Source organism: Kockovaella imperatae (assembly GCF_002102565.1).
Source record: "Kockovaella imperatae strain NRRL Y-17943 chromosome Unknown BD324scaffold_4, whole genome shotgun sequence".
NCBI lineage: Eukaryota > Fungi > Basidiomycota > Tremellomycetes > Tremellales > Cuniculitremaceae > Kockovaella > Kockovaella imperatae.
In genome coordinates, this window is record NW_019028944.1 from 1,128,984 (window position 1) to 1,144,663 (window position 15,680).

The 15,680-nt window shown below is 53.4% G+C and overlaps 3 protein-coding genes across 3 annotated transcripts; 2 read left to right on the top strand and 1 right to left on the bottom strand.

Annotated features, from left to right (window-relative positions):
• Positions 1-777: 777 nt before the first annotated feature.
• On the bottom strand, positions 778-8,753 carry BD324DRAFT_649970 (putative fatty-acid synthase complex protein; the record flags this gene model as incomplete). Its single annotated transcript, XM_022018070.1, has 9 exons — positions 778-808; positions 862-948; positions 1,007-2,146; positions 2,190-2,357; positions 2,407-4,484; positions 4,536-6,855; positions 6,898-7,201; positions 7,247-8,144; positions 8,202-8,753. The coding sequence occupies 9 exons, from the start codon at positions 8,751-8,753 to the stop codon at positions 778-780; spliced, it is 7,578 nt and encodes a 2,525-aa protein (XP_021872539.1).
• A 293-nt stretch (positions 8,754-9,046) lies between these two features.
• BD324DRAFT_621590 (thiolase-like protein) lies at positions 9,047-14,586 on the top strand. The gene is made up of 9 exons (XM_022015399.1): positions 9,047-9,471; positions 9,532-9,560; positions 9,622-9,713; positions 10,015-10,533; positions 10,588-11,913; positions 11,955-12,261; positions 12,302-12,505; positions 12,550-14,230; positions 14,285-14,586. Exons 1-9 carry the CDS (start codon positions 9,403-9,405, stop codon positions 14,387-14,389), a joined length of 4,332 nt encoding a protein of 1,443 aa, XP_021872540.1. The 5' UTR covers positions 9,047-9,402; the 3' UTR covers positions 14,390-14,586.
• BD324DRAFT_621591 (hypothetical protein) lies at positions 14,587-15,661 on the top strand. Its single transcript, XM_022015400.1, has 4 exons — positions 14,587-15,034; positions 15,116-15,155; positions 15,309-15,427; positions 15,509-15,661. The coding sequence occupies exons 1-4, from the start codon at positions 15,005-15,007 to the stop codon at positions 15,554-15,556; spliced, it is 237 nt and encodes a 78-aa protein (XP_021872541.1). The 5' UTR covers positions 14,587-15,004; the 3' UTR covers positions 15,557-15,661.
• Positions 15,662-15,680: the final 19 nt, after the last annotated feature.

The following is a 15,680-nucleotide window of genomic DNA, read 5'->3' on the forward strand; positions in this document are numbered from 1 at the left end:
AGGGCATAGATGTACGTCGAGGCGGCGGCGAATGGCGAGGAGGAAGATGATGATGATGGCGACGGAGATGGAGATGAAGGAGCTTACCTGACGGCGTTGTACTTGCAGGCGTCAGTGCAGGCCCATACACTTCGACCTGGGTGTGTACACTTGAGCTCTCAGCCTGAGCAGATGGATCTGCTCCAGACCCAGAGCCAGATGATACGATTTGCTCATGCGGTAAGTTAGGAGCGGACTGGTCGACATCCTGAAATGAGGTTGAACCGGCGGCAAGGGAGTCTGTCGTCCGTGATGCTGACTCGCCGGGATTCAAATGGGTCCTGGAGGATCCCCCGGACGCTCCCTCCGTGTCCATCTTGATGACTCTGAAAGCACACGCAGGAACGAACAAGGTATGTAGCGATATTGGGAATCAGCTAATGACCAAGCATTTTCAATTGCGCGACAACGCGGAGCGGAGCCGATGATGGTATTCCAGCCAGCACAGCCCATTCATTCGATACGCTGTTATCTGATCATCATGATCAATGCATAGGAAGTTGATCTTCTGGTTGTTCCAGAACCTCATTTGGTATCATTCTACTATATAGCCAACGAGAAGGAAGAAGGAGAAGAAGGGTATAATTATTGGGTCTATGATGCACAAATTGAAGGGAAAGCAACTCTCGTATTCGTTTTGCCGTTTCCTTGAGATACCAATCCTCATCTATGCTGGAATGCTCCATTACCAGCCGTATCGTCCTACCGAGCACCTCTTTGACGCGGAGAGACTCGTACTTATACACCTCCGACATTGGGTCGGTATCGTCTGAGCGAGGGGATCAGCCTACTGACGAGCGGGTCGGACATTTCAATACTCACGGCTCATCGTTGAAAACTGTGCTGGGGTCCAATTCACCGTGAATAATATCGTAGAACAACTGCAGAGACGACTGTCGGGCCCAGTTCCTGGAAAAACGCAGTTTTTTTCAGCTCGGAACAGTCGCGAGCCAGACATTGTACTCACCAGCTCGAATCGAATGTTCTCGCTTTGAGAGCAGAGAAAACCGGAGCAATACCATCAATGTACGTGTCTCCATGTTCCGCCTTGATAGCGTCCAACTTGGCTTGCAATTCATCCGATTGGACTTTGCCTTCATCCGCTCGCTTGTCTCCAGCTCTGTGGTCCTTGCCGAGGTATCTTGACAAAAGCTCAATCTCCCTTTCGGCCTGCTCAGCCTGCTTCAGGACAAACTTGTCAAACTCTTCAGAGTTCATGACGGCTCCTCCGCTGGCTGCTCCACCTCCGGCACCTCCAACGCCAGGCGTGGAGAGACTGAATCCGGCGTAACTTGCGTAACTTTGTACCAAGGCATCGAGGAAAGCCTTGGCCTCTGCTTCGGAACCGAGACGCTTGGGCGGTTCAGAGATGACTCCAAAGAAGAGAGCAGAGTCGGTACGGAGCGGTCCAAGACCCCACTGCTTGTTGAGATGGGCTCGCGCGGCGGAAATATTGAATCCTCCAGGGAATTTGGACGCAGCCATTCGGTTGGTGAGCGCCATGGCGTGCTTGCCAAGACCAGTGTATCCGACATTCAGGGCAGCACCCAGTTCGTCGAGGGGGAGATCCTCGGCCTTTTCAGGTGCCGAAGCAAATTCAACCTGGAGATCACCAAGGATTTCGTTTTGCAATGTCGACTTTCCACCGGACAACTCCTTGAGCGACTTGCTCAATGGAATCTCACTGGCAGGTTTCTTGAGCTTTTGGGCCACAATGAATCGAACAGTGTCGACAGCCTTGGGCGGGACGTCCTCGACTGCTGCAGCAGGGCCTGCGGAAGGTGCAGGAGCGGCAACAGCCACCGCGGCAGGAGCAGCCACAACAGGCGCGGCAGCCTTGGGTGCTGACTCCGATGCTGCAGCAACAGCAGGAGCCTCCTCGACCTCGTCCTCAAAGGCGTAGTACACCTCTTTCTGGTTTTTGGCGGCGCAGTAGATTTCTCGACGGAGAGAGATTGCACCATCCTGAGCCTCGTATTTCGCTTTGAGGGTTCGAGTGGCCATACCAGCAAGAACCGGGCTCGGTCCAACTTCAATGAGGCGCTCGAATTTGGCTTGTGTGAATAGTACATCCTGAGTCTCGATCCATCGGACGGGCGAGGCGAATCTAGGTGGGTGAGTTCGAGTCTGAAGGAGAGAGAACAACTCACTGATAAGCAAGACACTCGGTCAAGATGTTGTAAGCCAATCGCTGTCGCTTAGCAGCAGTGTCCCAGCCTTCAGCTTCCCAGCTCTTGAGGATCTTTTCCATTCTAGGCGAAGCAGTCTGGTCGTAGATGGTTTGGACGTATGCTTTGGAGACTTCGAAGGGAGTGGCACTGACAAAGGCATCAGCAAGTGCAATCTTCCGCGGTGAGGTCGACTCACATCAAGTTTGGAATATACTTGCCCTCCAGCCTGTCAGGGTTGAGTTGAGTTGGGTCAATCTTCTTGTACAGGTAGTTTCGGAACGACAAAACACCAGGCCATAGATACCTCGAGTGGAATGGCACGTCGATACCCGGAAGAGGAATCGTAGCGAAGCCACGCTCGAGGACGACGGCGCCGTCCTTGGCCTCCTTCTCAAGAGCCATGTCCCAACATCCATCGATGATCTCCGCAAGCTTTTCCTTGAGCTCTTCGACACTCATCATCTTGGACAATTTCTCGAGATCCAGCTTCTGAATCTTGAGCATGTTCAAGACGTTTGTCAACGTCGCCAAAGCTCTCAGTTCACCCGCACAGACGTATTGCTGGTTTGCGACATTCAAGTTGACGATCTGAAGCAGGATGGACTTCTGCTTGCTGATGGCATCGACAATTTCACGAAGCGCTTCTTCGGAGAATGTCTTTCCAACTCGAGAGGGATTGGCAGCCATCATGGCGTACTGACTCTTGCCTTCGGCATCTCGTTGGACCGCCCGTTGCATGGTGATTCCACGGAAGAAGACGACATCAGCCAAACTGGAGATGGGCAGGACATCGGCAATGGCGGCCAAGGCAGAGTACTCTCCGAGCGAGTGACCGGCGAATGCAGCACTGTTGTCAATCAGTCCTCGGGCCTTCATGTCATCGAATGTGGCTTTCTCAGTGACGACCAAGGCAATCTGAGTGTACTGGGTGGCGAAGAGCAGACCTTGAGGGTGAGAGAAGGTATAGCTGGTCGTGTAGAGATCAATGTCGGCAAACAGAGGGAGAGTCTTGATATTGCCATTGTCATCGACAGTGTCATACGTCAAGTCCATGTACCGTTGTCGAATGGCTTGACCCTTGATACCACCAAAGTGAATGGTGAGTTCTTTGGGATTGTTCTTGACAATATCGACAATGGAGAATCCATAGACCGAGGTCAAATGAGCGTCGGCAGCGTCCCAGACTGCTCGGGCAACGGGCGAACTGTTGTACAGTTCCATACCCATGCCGACTTCTTGAGATCCTTGACCGGTGAAGACGTAGGCCATGGGAGGTTGCCTGACTTCGGCGGTACCGTCAATGACCTTGATGCCAGTTTGATTGAATGCTTCGACCTTGATGACCTTTTTGCCGTCTCGCATAGCAACGTGGGTGAGTTTGACCTGGATCTGATCGCCAGGAAGAACCATACCGACGAAGCCAACTTCGTAAGACTCGACTCGCTCGGGATGGTTGTCTGCAACTGTGGACTCGAGGTACTTGCGCACGGCTGCACTGTTCCACATACCGTGAGTGATGGTTCCAGGCAGAGAGGCAAAGTCGGAGAAGTATGGGTTGACGTGGATAGGGTTGAAGTCTCCAGAAACCTTGGAGTATGGCTCATTGGTTGAGGGCGTGGTGTACGTCGCCGATGCAGGGTTGGTGATGAGCGAGTAACCGCCTGTCTCAAGAGGAATGGGCAGGCCAACGGCTTTACCTTGTCGTTTGAGGTATTCAACCACAGGATTGCCGAACGAATTGTGCGCCTCATAATCAATGGTAGCGACCTGGACGAGTTGCTTGGTACTGCTTCTGACGAAAGCGGCTCCAGAAACTCGGACCGAGCTGTACGATGCCTTGTCGCGGAATCGGAGCTCACTCTTAGTCTTGAAGGTCAAGACGCTGCCGACATCCAAAGCAACGGACGGGTCCTCCCACTCGAACCACTCCTTCGACTGAAGGACGCCGACCGAGGTAGCCTTGTCCATCTCGACGACGTAATCCGCTTCGTCGATGGTCTCGAAGGTGTTTTCAAAGTCGGTGAATCGACCTCGGTAGAGGAAGGATGAAGTGACTTCGATGACGGGTTCACCCTTGCGGAGGACAAATCCACGAACCTTGACAGTCTTCCCGCTGTCACTGTTGATGACCGAGACGACTCGTGCCTCGGCGGAGCAGACGTCACCCGCACGGAGAGGAGCGACACCATCGACCATTCGGAATCCGTTGGAGAGATGAACAAGGTTGAGCAAGTCACCGTCAATTTCAGCGGGGAAAATGGCCTTCATGATGGACTGAAGGGAAATGTCAGCGACAAACAATCACAAACCTTGGCGCGGTCTCACCTGCCAGCCAAGAACAATGGCAAAGTCCATGGGCGCCATGACCTTGTCATTTCTGATTTGCTTGAAGCTCTCACTTTGATTGCCGACGACATCGCAGAACCGCTGAACGGTGGCAGCGTCGATAGGTGTCTCGGGTCCCGTAAAGGTGGTGTCGAGCGCCAGACTAGGCATCTTCTCGTTATCACCGAACCACAGACGCCAGTAAAAGTCTTTGATGGCCGTGTTTCGACCTTCTTGGACTTCGTGAATCGGCGCATAGCCCATTTCTGGCTTGTAAATGAATTGGAAGTAGAGTGGCACGGAAACGCCCCGTCGTTCTTCGTTCAGGGTGAGGCTGATCTTGCGGCTGGCTGCGTCGTATGTCATTTCGACGGCCTTGAAATCGTGAGGGTGGACCCCGAATGATCGCGCGGCTCCGTACAGTGTAACGGAGACGGCTTGACCCTTGGCGCTCTTGATCTCGACAGTCTGTCCGGCACGAGGAGCAAAGACTCGCTTGAGAGGGTTGCTGATGTATCCAGAGCCTCGGACAACGTTGACAGTGGTCAAAGCGGCGCGGAGCCAGCTGACACTAGGTCCAGCGAGGGTCTCGACCCATGCCTCAAGTTGTGGAACAGGATCGTTGACTTTGAGGGTGCGGATATCGCCTTGAGTGGATTCCTGTACCAGATTGGATCGAGAGGTAGCTGGTCGAGCACCAATGTAGTCTATGACGGGAACCTTGCTCTCGTCGTTGTCATAGTACCTAGCGAGAATCTTGCGCGCGAGCAGTCCTTCAATGTTGCCGAGCAAGTCCTTGATGGGCTCATCGACCACGGTGGACCATTTGGCAGCCATGGGTCCTTGAAGAATGCAGACTCTCTGTGGGTCGGCATCAAAGACCGCATCGATATCTTCGGCGGCCCAAAGAGAGTCTTTCTTGAACCAGACTTCAAAGTTGCCATCGAGGACAGGGATGAATGGCGCGGGCTTCTGGCCCGGTCGTTGGCAAATGTTGAGGAAGTAGGCCTTGTCCTCTGCAGCGACGAGCTGTGTCTTGCCACGAGGGTAGTGCTGGAAAAAGGCATCAAGGGTCGGTGCGGGGTTTTCGAGTGAGGAGAAACTCTGGATGAGAGATTCCTTCGTTCGGATACCATCGATACCGGCGAATCGCTCTTCCACTCGTCTCAGCCAATCGCCGACGAGGTTTCGGAGGGACACATCGATCCATCGAGACTGCTTGGCGACGTACATGAGTCGCACCATTCGTCGAGTGACTTCCTCGTATGTCATCTCGTTGATATCTTGAGCGACGGTACCGTCGGCCTTCTGGGCAAACCAAGGCTTGCTGAAATCCTTGTTCAGTCGCTCAATGACATAGTCCTTCTTGGCTTCGAGCCAAGCAGCTCGCTTCTCACGAGGCTGGGCGAAGACAGTGTCATCGAATTCTCGCCAGAGCTTGACACCTCGAGTGGCGACCTTGTGAATGGGTTCACCAAGCTCAGATCGGACAGTCAGGATACCTCCGGTGGGTTTGTCGTAGGTACCTTCCCACTGGGCATCGTCCACACCGGGGGCATCAACAATGAGCTGCTTGACCGAAGGACTTGTAGCAGCCTCCTTCGCAACCATGACTCGAGATCCGTAGAGACCACCATCGAACGGCATGGGTTGCAAACCGTAAAGATCGACAGCCCAGTCACCAGAAATGTAAGGCCAGAGGTCGTCTGCTCCTCCAAAGCCAGAACCAGCAATGAGCGAAATGTTGCGGTGTTGTCTGATGGCAGCATAGGTGGAAATGATGGGCTGGTGCATGTCTTCACAACTGTGATGACCTCCAGCTCGTCCTCCAGTCCATTGGAGAATGATGGGGAAGTCAGGGTTGGCAGCGGCAATGTTGACGACTTGTCGGATGCCTTCGACGGAACCTGGTTTGAAAGCGACGTGCTTGATGCCGACAGATTTGAGGCCAGAGATGATCTCCGTGGCCTTTTCCGAACTTGGGATTCCCGCAGCGACACAGAACCCCTCGATGGGGAGACCTTCACGACGAAGTTCTTGCCAGAGAGGGAGTTGGAAGCTGAATTGCCGCTGGTTGATGTACAAGGCGTTGAGCGTGAGTCCGACACCAGGTTGGACGTGCTTCTGAATCTCGGCGACCTTGGCTCGAAGAGCTTTGGCATTGTAGTGACCTCCACCGGCCAATTCGATGTGGTATCCAGCAGCCAAAGTGGCAGAAACAAGGTCGTGTTTCACGGTAGAGGGAGTCATACCAGCGACCATGATAGGAGGTTTGCCCAACAGGCGGGAGAAGGGGGTGTCAATGTGGACTTTGCCATCACTATGTGCGGCTTCAGCATTCTGTCGGTCACAACACACTCACGCAGTCTTGACCAATCTCGGTTGCCACTCTTTGGCCCACACAGATTCTCGCCTGATATTGTTCGCATCGTAGAACTCGGCAGCAGCTTTGCCCTTTTCACCAACGATCACCACTCGAACTCCGCGGCCTTCCAGAGCTCGGCCTGTCAATGGGCCGATACCGCTGTTGCCACCTGGGCCAAAGTCGACCGCATGGGTAGCGGCGGAAGGGAAGTTGCATGCCTTGACCCAGTGGATGGGTGAAGTGAAGATCTGGTCGCAGAGGGAGGCTGTCAAGGATGTGGACAGGTCTCGAAGGTCAACACCTGGGGATGTCAGCATGACGACGGCATCGATTTAGACCAACTCACCCGTCTCGGTGTTGTAGATTGCCATGGGAAGGTCCTTGGCACTCCACAGTTCCTCGTTCTTCAGGTCCTCTCCCATGAGCTTCTGCGTCTGTCCCTCCAGATAGTGACTGTGGTAAGGGACATTGACGGGCAAGAATCGCATGTTGAAGACGGCTTTACGCTTAGAGTATGGAGTCTTGCTCTGGTCCAGACCTGGAGGCGCCATGACTTTCCTCAAAGCAGTAGCGAGACCGTACAGAGCTCTTGCGGGTCCAGTGACGACGTGAATGGTTGATGCGTTGTAAAGCGAAATGCCAACCTTGGAATTTGAAGGGAGGTGCTCGTTGACCTTTTTGAGGTGGCCTTCAAGGGCTTTTCGACTCAGACCGTTGATGGACAACATGGGTGATGGCACGCCCTCGTTGTTGGCAACTGCATCGGCTACCAGCTGAGGCTCAATGGAGAGGAGGGGAAAGCCCTCCTGACCTCTGAGACCGAGGAAGAACAAGAGTCGGACGGCCTTTTGGATGTTCTCCGCCAAGCTCTCCCAATGGCTAGAAGCTGCGACGGCGACGGCAGAGACGACTCCCTGACTATGCCCTGTAGCTCCTTTGAACAACGACCTCATCTGTCCCGGTGAAACATCGGTGATTCGGCAGGAGACGACGTATTGAGCGAGCTGAGTGACACCGATGAGCGGAAGGGAGAGTGGAATGGAGCCAAGGTAGTCGACAGAAGGTCGTGGTGAGGTACCTTCGAGCCATGAGACGAGGTCAAGACCTTGCGAGTAGTAAGTGTAGCCATCGCTCTCGGCCTTGGCTGCAAGCGGTAGGAGAACATTACGGGTAATGTCGACAAGGAGGGTAAGGAGGAATGGTTTGTAAGTGTTGTAGAGCGATTGAAGCTCGTTGAAGTAGGTCTGTGAGAAGGATATCAGCACGATGTCAGATGTTCCTGAGATGATATTCCTGCTCACCTCGTTGACACCTTGGCCTCCGAACAATGCGTAAAGCTCTGCCTGTCCCTTTTGCGCAGCTTCCAACAGAGCGGAAGGATGAGCGATGGGGATCTGACTTGAGCCGAGGACGTTTCTTGCAGCTGCAAACGCTTTGTAGTACGCTGTCAAGACCTCTGCCCTGGCCTCCGGCTCGAAAGACTGGACCAAGGAGTGAATGTTGATGGAAGACAAGAACAAGTCGTTGAATCGCTTGTAAGCGGCTCGAATGACTTCTGCGAGCTCCGCATTGGGAGAGGCGGTCAATCTGTCTGCGACGAATGACAAGAATCGAGCGAGAAGGAGGACCTGAGGCTCGTTGGAAGGCGGGGTCGTGACAGGTCCATTGTCTTCCGATTCTTCGACGGGTGGTGCGGGTTCTTCGTCCAACCCGACGCGAGAGTCGTGGAAATCTTGCGCGAGGACCTCTGACTCGACCCAAGCTGAGAGTGGTTCAGCGGGGACGGGGATGGAGATCCTAGCGGCAAGAGAGTGGAGGACCAAGGGTCTAGTTGGGGTCGCTGTGGAACCCATGGTGGATAGGGAAGGAGGTGGTGGTGGTTGAGCTAGACCAGCTCGGGGCGGCACTGGGAGGAAAGGTTCAGTGCCCCCAGAAGATGGAAAGAGCAGCTGTGTGTCTGCGTGTGGCTTCGTATAAGGTCTAATAGATGTTACAAGAGCGTCTTCAGGACTGATAAGAGGAGTGGGATGGGATGCACCAAGCAAGCAGCAACAGCAGCAGCAGCAGTTGGGGTATATGGCGCGCTTGTTCACTCACTCTCCCCCCCCAGAGTTGTTCGCAACGTCGGCTAAAAAAAAAATACATTGGGGGCGAACGGACGGAATCAAAAATAATCATGGATTCTATCAATGTTCGGCTTTCTCGGCGCAGATCCGAAGAAGCCCCGGTTAAATGTCACGTGGCCCTTTTTTAGCTGCATATTGCCCCCACGGTTGATTTTTACCCCAACGTTATGTGTTGCTGCCTGCTGCTGGCCCTCAAGGTGCTTTGAACGTTGATTGAGCCACTCTCTTTATCGTATCGCTCTATTCTGCAGTCCTGTATCAACCTACCCCTCTCTCTGCTGCGACACACTCAATCACGACCCATTCTCCTGCGCTTCAACAAGCTGCCCCTTTCCCGAGCCACCGCGCTGGCTTCGCCTCGCCTAGCCTTTCCAACATGGCAACCCAAGGATTAGACCAAGAGAGTATCGTCAGGCGTGAACTCACGTCGAGATGTATTGCCATTGTGAGTGGGCAACGTTTGGTCAGGCATAGAACATTTTCACTCATGCCCCCTTCTTACTAGATGAACAGAGCGGATCCCGCTCTCATAGAGTGAGCCTCGCTTGTGATTGAAAGATAGCTTTGGGGAATGCTGACAAGCTTGGGTCTCTAGGTACATGAAATACCATATCGATTCTGTGGACCCAAGCAAAGGGCCAACCTATGAGAAAGCCAAGAAATTTGGTCAGATCCTCCTCGACAATTGTGAGTCGTCCTCTGGCCGCCCTTCCTCCATTCTCATCATCCTTATCATCCTCATCCTCATCCTCATCCTCATCATTCTCATCATCCTCATCCTCATCATTCTCATCATCCTCATCCTCATCATTCTCATCATCCTCATCATTCTCATCATCCTCATCCTCATCATTCTCATCATCCTCATCCTCTACCTCATCCTCCTCCGCCTCCTCATCCTCCTCATCCTCCTCCGCCTCCTCATCCTCCTCATCCTCCTCCGCCTGCTGCTCCCGCAGCTCACTCTCGCTAACACCCACTCTCCCAGGCAAAGAAGTAGTCGACAGACCACCCGTCTACCGAGATGTCGCTCTTCCCACTGCTCCCCATACCGAAGTTTCAGCCAAAGGAGACATTGTCTACTCTGAAGTCCTGCGTCAGAATGTCCGCAAGTTGGAGAGCTACGTCAAGGAAATGGCTTCAGGAGGAATCGTCGAACCCGCTGTCAACCTCGACAAAGTTCAATCAGATATCGACAAACTCTGGGAGCTCGTCAACTCTCAACCCTCCATCACTCCCGCCCAGAAAGCCGCCATCAAGTCCATGTATGGCGAGGTTATCAAATCTCTGGGTCATTCCGATTCCGCCATTTCTCCCACTACCGCCGCTTTCGAGAACGTCGCCGTTGCCCGTGCAAAGGGAACAAAGCAACGTCGAAGCTCATCTCAGTTCCTTCGACCGAACGTCGAAGACAGGACAGAAGTAGAGGAGACTCACCTGCCGTTCTTGCACTTGAAGCGAAAAACGGGAACCAGCTGGTCATACTCGCCAAAGTTGACCAATATTTGTGAGTCAAATACCCATCCATATCAGTGATCAGCCCTAATGCTCCACCTTCCAGACCTCGACGTCCTGACTGAGATCGCCACCTCCGGTGTGACATTCGCCAAGAAGGCAGCCCTCTTGACCGGTGTCGGAAAAGGCAGTATCGGTGTTGAGATCCTCAGTGGCCTCTTGTCTGGAGGTGCGACCTGTATCGTCACCACCTCGAGGTACAGCCGAGCCGCTGTGGACTACTACAAGAACATATTCCACGAACTCGGCTCCAAGGGCTCCAAGCTCATTGTCGTCCCCTTCAACGGTGCATCCAAACAGGATGTTGAAGCTTTGGTCGACTACATCTACTCCACCCTCCAGATCGATCTCGACTACATCATTCCATTCGCCGCCTTGCCCGAGAACGGTCGAGAGATTGACGGCATTGACGACAAGTCTGAACTCGCGCATCGACTCATGCTTACCAACCTGCTCCGACTCATGGGTGCTGTTAAGACCAAAAAGGCAGCTCGTCACTTCGTCACTCGCCCCACTCAGATCGTCCTCCCTCTCTCTCCCAACCACGGAACCATGGGCAATGATGGTCTTTACTCCGAGTCCAAGCTCGCCCTGGAAACCTTGTTCAACAGATGGGGAGCCGAATCCTGGGGGGAGTACCTCTGTGTCGCCGGCGCTGTCATTGGATGGACGCGAGGTACCGGTCTCATGAGCGCCACCAACACCGTTGCCGAGGGTCTTGAGAAACTCGGTGTCAGGACTTTCTCGGCCAAGGAAATGGCTTTCAACATTCTCGGTCTAATGCACCCTCTGCTATTCGACATCACACAGATTGAACCTATTTGGGCTGATCTTAACGGAGGCATGGACCGAGTTGCTGGCCTTGGCGAGGTTCTCGCAGGCGTTCGTCTCGATCTCAACCGCGTGGCCGATCTCCGAAAAGCCATAACTCTAGACGGCAACGCCGATTTCCGTGTCACCAACGGTGATGCCGCCGAACGACTGCACCAGAAAGTCATGATCGCCCCCCGGGCAAACTTCCAGTACAGCTATCCCAAGATTGAATCGCCAGATGTTCTTGCTGAACTGTCTCACCTTCGTGGTCTCATCGACCTCGACAAGGTCATTGTGTGTACCGGTTTTGCGGAAGTTGGACCTTGGGGAAGTTCAAGAACTCGATGGGAGATGGAATCCAAGGGAGAGTTCACCATTGAAGGATGTATCGAAATGGCCTGGATGATGGGCTTCATCAAGTACTTTGATGGCAAGCTCAAGAATGGTCAGACCTACGTGGGATGGGTTGACGCCAAGTCCGGCGACCCTGTTGACGACAAGGATGTTCGACCGAGGTATGAAAAGGATATTATGGCGCATTCGGGTATCCGAATCATCGGTGAGTGCTCCTCAGAAGGGACTCGGCTAACGACCTCCCAGAGCCCGAGCTATTTGGCGGATACGACCCTGAACGCAAAGTCTTCCATCAGGAGATCGAGCTCAACCACGATCTCGAACCGCTCGAGGTCTCTGCTGAAGACGCAGGGCGTTTCAAGCGAGAGCAAGGTGACAAGGTCGACATTTGGCTTGCCGAGTCTGGCGAATGGAAGGCCAAGTTCAAGAAGGGCGCTCGAGTGTTTATTCCCAAGTCGATCAAGTTTGATCGAGTCGTCGCGGGTCAGATCCCAACCGGATGGGATGCCAAGCGATACGGTATCCCGGACGATATTATTGCTCAGGTCGACCGGTGAGTGGATCCGACTCGGCGTCTAGCTGACTGTCTACAGGACCGCTCTGTGGGCGCTCGTTGCCACTATGGAGGCGCTCATCATGTCAGGTGTGACTGATCCTTACGAGCTGTACAAATACATTCACCCATCAGAGGTCGGTACGGCTCTTGGATCAGGTATGGGAGGTATGAGATCTCTCAGTGCCATGTTCAAGGACAGGCGCGAGGAGAAGGATGTTCAGAAGGATATTCTTCAGGAGACGTGAGTCGAGCCAAATTGGCGTCTTCTACGCTGACTCTCCGAAGCTTCATCAACACTGTCGCTGGATGGGTCAATCTCTTGCTCTTGTCCGCCAGCGGACCAGTCAAAATTCCCGTTGGAGCCTGTGCTACCGCTCTTCAATCTATTGAAATTGGATGCGACTCGATCATGTCTGGCAAGGCCAAACTCATGGTCTGTGGTGGATTCGATGACTTCTCCGAGGAAGGCTCATTCGAGTTTGCCAATATGAAAGCCACCTCCAACGCCGAGACTGAATTTGCCATGGGACGAGAGCCCAACGAAATGTCTCGACCTATGACCAGTACTCGATCCGGATTCATGGAAGCTCAAGGATGTGGTGTCCACATTCTGATGTCTGCCAAGACTGCTCTCGAGCTCGGTGTCAACATTCAAAGCATCGTCGCCTTCACTTCCACTCACACGGACAAGGCTGGTCGATCTGTGCCTGCTCCAGGTCAAGGAGTTCTCTCCACCGCACGTGAAGTCACTCCTAAGCATGCCCCATTGCTCCTCGACGTCAAATATCGTGCCCGACAGCTCGCTTTCCGTCGACGACAGATCAGTCAGTGGCTTGAGAACGAACACGAACTATTGCGGTCTGAGATGGAGGCTAAGAAGGGATCAGACGGAGACGATTGGTTCAAGAGTCGCGTCAGCTATCTTGAGGAAGATGCCCGCCGCCAGGAGAAGGAAGCTCTTGCCACGTACGGTATGCTTCAAGGCAGCGATCCCACCATCGCACCTCTCCGTCGAGCCCTCGCTGTTTGGGGTCTTGATGCCGACTCTGTCGGGGTGATCAGCTGTCACGGAACGTCTACGAAGGCAAACGACAAGAACGAGTCGGGAGTTTACAACCAACAATTCCAGCAACTCGGACGAGCACCCGGAAACGCTGTACCTGTCATTGCTCAAAAATCTTTGACTGGTCATCCCAAGGGCGGTGCCGCTGCATGGCAATTCAACGGTATGATTCAGACATTGACCAACGCTTTGGTCCCTGGAAACCATAATGCCGATAACATTGCCGAAGAGCTCCGAGCCTTCCCTCACTTGTTCTACCCCTCCAAACCGATACAATATGTCAGATTGGAGTGTGGTCTCCTCACCTCGTTTGGTTTCGGTCAAGTCGGAGGTCAAGCTGCTATCGTGCACCCACGATACCTCTTTGCCTCGCTTGAACCTCACGAGTTGTCCACCTATGTCGAGCGAAGAGCGCTTCGAGAACTTGGCACCTATGCTCGCATGTCCAACATGATGGTCCTGAACAACCTCGTCCAAATCAAGGATGGGCCTCCCTACGGAGCTGATCTCGAGTCGAAAGTTTTACTCAACCCATTGGCTCGCGCTTCAGAGACCTCCAAGCACTCGTTTGCATTCCAGGGCAAATTGCCCTCCACTGTCCCGCTCCAATCCGCCAACGCGTCGACTCTCAAGACAATCTTCGCTCAAGCAGGTGGAGATATCGCTGGAGTCGGCGTCGACACTGAGCTCATCTCGAGCGTCCCGACTTCCGAAACATTCAGATCACGCAACTTTACAGATGAAGAAATCAAATACTGTAACGCTGCGCCTGACCCGAATGCTTCATTTGCTGGCCGATGGGCCGCAAAGGAGGCAGTTTTCAAAGCTCTCGGTGTGGCTTCCAAAGGCGCTGGAGCGAGTATGAAAGACATTGAGATTGTCGCGGGCCAAGCGGGACCAAGTGTGAGTCAAAGAGCCGCTTCAGCATATGTGCGATGACTAACGTCGGAAATACAGGTTCAATTGCACGGTGATGCCGCTTCTGCAGCTGGAGGCAAGACGCTCAAGGTGTCTCTCTCGCACTCTGACGCATCTGTCGTGGCGTTTGCGGTAGCTCAATAAGAGAGGGCATTTCGATTGAGAGAGGAGGACGGACACGTTAGACTTAGACGACTTCACTTTATTTTACAAGGACGTGGGGAACAGCAGGGCGGCAAAAAGAGCCTTGGCTGGGTCAACGGACCTCACTGGACGCCAGTATGCATTGTATATATTGAGTCTTCCCTGGCTACCTTAGCACCGAGTGACAGAAAGCGACCCTCAGCAGATCCCCAGATCAGATCCAGCCTAGTCTCTTCTAGCGAGGGTGTCATGCTCGTGCTCCATGAGCGCTTCCCCGGCGAGTGTAGCATCTGTCCATGAGACATCCACCCCGAGTAGGTTGGTAATGCATGCAAAGCCGTACTACCCCAGATCGGACAAGAGGGGAGAGAGATCGTGACAATGAATGATGATGATAATGATTTGAAAAAATTTAATCATTTTCTGTTGGAATCCGATCGATCGGCGTATCGATAAGATCTGACATCACTGCGAGCGCGGGGGGGGGCGGGGGCGTCAATATGAGAGTCACCGGCATAGATATACATATATAAAGAGTGTGGTATTGACAACTGACAGCATCTGCGTAGATCGTTCTTCAGATCGTTTCATTCAAGCATCACATACTTTGACAACATGCCTCAGGAAGCTGCTGGAATCTCAGAGGTGAATCACCACTTTTCGGGCTGGCGGGTCGCCTGCCACCCACTATGTGTGACTGAGCTGATAACCGCTCCTTCCATCTAGGGAGACAAGGTCTCCTGGAACTGGGGCAGTGGACAACCCAGTGAGTTGAGCTTGCATGTCTCACAATTCTTCATTTGGCCCTCGCTTTCGCACAAACACCTCCCTCGTCCCATCTCCACCCAGCTATTACGGCGGCGCGTCTTTTTCGGCCCTAGATCTAGCTAACATGTTCGCTCTTTCTCCCTTTTCTCAGGTGGAACCGTCGGCGAAATCAAGACGTCTGGCAAAGCCGAGGTGACTTCCAATAAGGGAAACACCATCGCCAAGAACGCTTCGAAAGAGGATCCAGCGGTCGTCATTGAGCGAAGCGGAGTAAGTCGAGCGAGCGATCGGAATGCATCCGTCCGTTCAATTCCGTGGAGATAGTTGAGCTGACGCTTGTGGTTTGACTAGAACGACGTCGTCAAGAGAGCTTCGGAGCTCAATGAATCGGATGTCTGAGACGAAGGAGGAGCGTCAAGCAAAGGCACTTTGAAATGCGGCCATACACGACGCCGCCCTTGTTTTATGCGTCAATTACGGACGAATGTATAAAGTATACACTGGTTAACTGTTCCGCAAGCAG